Here is a 3,981-nt window from a genome sequence, read left to right on the forward strand (position 1 = left end):
TCTTTTGCGAAAGCAATTGTTGATTAAATAATTCTGAATTATTCGTTCATCATTCCAGTTTTCGAGAGATATATTATTTTTCAAAAAAATAAATAAATTAAGTGTAGTGAACGATGAGTAAATTAGGAGGGTGGGGTAAAAGAAGTTTTTGAGTATTTACTTTGGGGTCATTATTGTTTCACTAAACCCTAGAAAACCCACACGAATTCCAACCTTTGTAACCCAGAACCTTGATGTTATAAATTCCTCACATTTCCCAATATCCCCAAATCCTCAAAGTACCAACGAACCAACCGTTTTAGGAGTAGTATTTATTATTGGAAGAAGAAGAAGCCTATAATTTTTCTCAGGTAAAATATCAAACAACTAATGAGCAGGATTTTGTTTTGCTTATCTGATTATTTAATTCATGTTGGGTCTATGTGTTTGTCTATAATTCGATGCTTTTGCGTGAAGTTTGGGACACCCAATGACTTTTTTAACGACTTTGATGTAATGGGTTTGGAAATTTATCTGATGGCTTTATTGGACTTCTCTTTGTTTTTAATTTGTCTTTTCTAAATTTTGATTGTTATTTGGTGTGAACGCTGGAAAAAAATTGGCCTTTTGATTGTGATTCCTTGGAGGACACACATCACATTGTGGCTTTCAAATTGGAAAAAGGGCTGTTTTTTGCAATTTTTTGATCTCTGGAAAATTTTGGGTGGCTGCAAATAATTGCAAAGGTGTTGGCTTTGGTGGGTTACGGGGTTGCAAAGGAGTTGAGTTTCTAGAAATGTGAGGTTTATGTTTCTGCTTATCTTAGGTTTGACTTGTCAAGGTTTAGGTTGACATAAGGAGTTCTGGGTATTTGGTTTTGGGGTTAATAGTTTCTGGAATGTCTGAGAATATTTGATTTTTTTCTCTTTTGTTAATCATTCATCGAAGTTTCTTTTAGTTGACAATAGAAAGAAAGATATTTGGGAAGGTTGAATTCTTGTCACCTGGAAACTCAGATATATAAGATAAGAATCTCCATTCACAATTGAGCAAGTTGTCTGTGTATGGGTTTCTGGAAACTGGCACAGGCTTGTAAATTGGTGGAAATGTGAAATTGCAACAAATTTGTGTGATCAGGAGAGAGTTGCTTCAACTTGATTGTATTGAAGGTTATCAAGCTCATAATAAGAATTTCTGCTCTCATTAGATGCTCTGCTTCGGCGTTTTAGTTTAGGGGTTGTGATTTTCGTTTTGTTTAAACCTATCATGGATGAAGCTACGTGCAGCACGAATGCGCTGCCTCCTTTTCTTACAAAGACATATGAAATGGTGGATGATCCATCCTCTGATGCCATCGTTTCCTGGAGTTCGAGTAATAAAAGCTTCGTTGTGTGGAATCCTCCAGATTTTGCAAGGGATTTGTTGCCTAGATACTTCAAGCACAATAACTTTTCCAGCTTCATCAGACAGCTAAACACTTATGTAAGTGTGTTGGTTCCACTCACACTTTGTGTTTCTCATTTTTATCTTCTTTGTTGGTATTCACATGCCTTTGGTCTCTCTTGTGCACCAGGGATTCAGGAAAGTTGACCCTGAAAAATGGGAATTCGCTAATGAAGATAATTTTTTTAGAGGTCAGCCACACCTTTTGAAGAATATCCATAGACGTAAACCGGTTCATAGTCATTCTGCACAGAATCTTCATGGCCTGTCATCTCCATTAACTGAATCCGAAAGACAAGGGTATAAGGAAGATATTCAAAAGCTGAAGCATGAGAATGAGTCACTTCACTTGGACCTACAAAGACATCAGCAGGATCGCCAAGGACTTGAATTGCAAATGCAGGTTTTCACTGAACGTGTTCAACACGTGGAACATCGTCAAAAGACCATGCTCTCTGCTTTAGCTCGAATGTTAGATAAACCAGTAACAGATTTGAGTCGCATGCCACAACTTCAAGTGAATGACAGAAAAAGAAGGTTGCCAGGAAACAGCTGCCTTTATAACGAGACTGACCTGGAAGATACTCGAGCGATTTCATCAAGGGCTTTGACTTGGGAAAACATGAATCCATCCTCTCTTCTTACAATCAACGCAGAACTGTTAAATCAGTTGGACTCTTCTTTGACCTTTTGGGAGAATGTGCTACAAGATGTTGATCAAGCTTGGATACAGCAGAATTGTTCATTAGAGTTGGATGAATCTACAAGTTGTGCAGATAGCCCTGCTATATCTTACACACAACTAAATGTTGATGTTGGGCCTAAGGCTTCTGATATTGACATGAATTCTGAGCCTAATGCAAACACTAACCCTGAGGTTGCGGCACCAGAAGACCAAGCAGCAGTGGCAGGTACAACTACCAATGTCCCAACAGGGGTAAATGATATATTTTGGGAACAATTCCTAACTGAGAATCCTGGTTCAGTTGATGCATCTGAAGTACAGTCTGAAAGGAAAGATATTGGCAACAAAAAGAATGAAAGCAAACCAGTAGACAGTGGAAAATTTTGGTGGAACATGAAGAGTGTAAATAGCCTGGCAGAACAGTTGGGACATCTTACTCCAGCAGAGAAAACATAATTTGGTAGGTTATATGATAAATGTTTTATTCATGGTGTTTGCCTTCTGGCTTGTTGTATATCTCGAGTACAAGCTGCTTTATCAGGGGTAGATAAACGTGTCGATATATAAGTTGTTTTTGTACTTTGCTGTGTGCATTGCATAATATGAGGGAAATAGGGAGCTTCTGAAAATTCTCTAGCAGGACTTCCTTGTTTTATGTTGCTTATGTTCTTATTAGCCTTGCTCATTGTACTTCCTTTTGGAAATAGTAATATCTCTTTGTATTATTTGTTGTAATTCCCTACATGTTTGCTGAGTATGCCAATTCAAAGTTTCCTTATATATTAAGCTACTCTGAAAGTTTTGAATCCAAATAATTTGTTCTCCAATTTTTGTATGCCGCTGAATGCATAAGCACTCCAAATCACAACAATTACTAAATGCAGGGTTCTGTTTTGCCGTTTTCATGGTAAATGTATACTCTTAAATTATAATTCTGTTTAGAGATGTAAAAGAATTTCGTTTCTGTTGTCAAAGTCACCTGGTTATACAATTATGAAGCTGCTTCTCAAAGGCACTAGCAGTTTCTCCTGGAATCAGGAAAAATGTGATGCTGTTTGGAAAAGACAGTTTAATGCTATATTATATACATAAACCGGGATGGCTTTGAACTGTGATCGGCTATGGTGTGTGGAGAATACACACTCCTATGACCAGCCTCATTGAACATTAAGGCCATTAACAGTTTCTCGCTTATATGTATTTGTTACAGTGCTAGCATCTTTGACAAATTAGAGACTTTTTTAGACCTAAAGTAGCCTATAAAGTAATGAGTTCTAATCGTTGTCGGTGTCATCAAAGCTATTACTCGAAAAGACTGGAACATGATTCGTAGGTGTAGAGGGGTACTGAAGGATGGAAAGAGTGCAAATCGTGATCTTCAAAGTTCTCTTGGTGACTAATGTGCTGGATATATAAGCTTTTATGGTAAATAGGTGCACATGGCTTATCTGAAGTTGTGGAAAGGTATATAGAGGCATTCAGCTCTTTGCAGATGAAGCTGCATGAGCTAAACCTCGGAGATGCTAAGGCATCAAATTTATTTTACGTGGGGTTGTTGTTACGGTTGATGTCAAATTGTTTATGTTTGACCAAAAAATGTAGAATCTATATGATAATGGGTTAAACCTAGTTAATAATAATATTTCTAGATACGAGTTCCAAAAACGTGACTAATGTCAAACAGATCTGGTGGTAGATTGATAGCAGCGTGCAATAACTATTCCAAAAAGTATGAGCAATAATGTAGCATTTAATAGCATAAATAACAATAAATGACATTTAAGTAAATAGGAGAAGTGATTTACCCAATAAATAATGAACTAGATGGTTGTTTCTTCTGACAACGATGAGTGACAGACAAATCCTAGAATGTT

The 3,981-nt window shown here is 37.0% G+C and overlaps 1 protein-coding gene across 2 annotated transcripts; it reads left to right on the forward strand.

Annotated features, from left to right (window-relative positions):
* The first annotated feature begins 232 nt into the window (after positions 1-232).
* Positions 233-2,842, forward strand: LOC104089078 (heat stress transcription factor A-4c). 2 transcript variants are annotated; one of them, XM_033654237.2, is made up of 3 exons: positions 233-350; positions 1,256-1,461; positions 1,553-2,842. In XM_033654237.2, the coding sequence occupies exons 2-3, from the start codon at positions 1,306-1,308 to the stop codon at positions 2,561-2,563; spliced, it is 1,167 nt and encodes a 388-aa protein (XP_033510128.1). In that variant the 5' UTR covers positions 233-350; positions 1,256-1,305; the 3' UTR covers positions 2,564-2,842. The 2 variants fall into 2 exon arrangements, with proteins under 2 accessions (XP_033510128.1, XP_009592186.1); XM_009593891.4 differs by having other exon boundaries at positions 276-1,461.
* Positions 2,843-3,981: the final 1,139 nt, after the last annotated feature.

Source organism: Nicotiana tomentosiformis, chromosome 2 (assembly GCF_000390325.3).
Source record: "Nicotiana tomentosiformis chromosome 2, ASM39032v3, whole genome shotgun sequence".
In the NCBI taxonomy this organism is placed as follows: Eukaryota; Viridiplantae; Streptophyta; class Magnoliopsida; order Solanales; family Solanaceae; genus Nicotiana; species Nicotiana tomentosiformis.

What these genes read in the sequence shown, in the direction of transcription:
- LOC104089078 (XM_009593891.4), top strand. Translation starts at nt 1,246, where the DNA reads ATGGATGAAGCTACGTGCAGCACGAATGCGCTGCCTCCTTTTCTTACA. An exon ending in TCAGACAGCTAAACACTTAT is followed by an intron (nt 1,462 to 1,552) that starts GTAAGTGTGTTG and finishes CTTGTGCACCAG; the next exon opens with GGATTCAGGAAAGTTGACCC.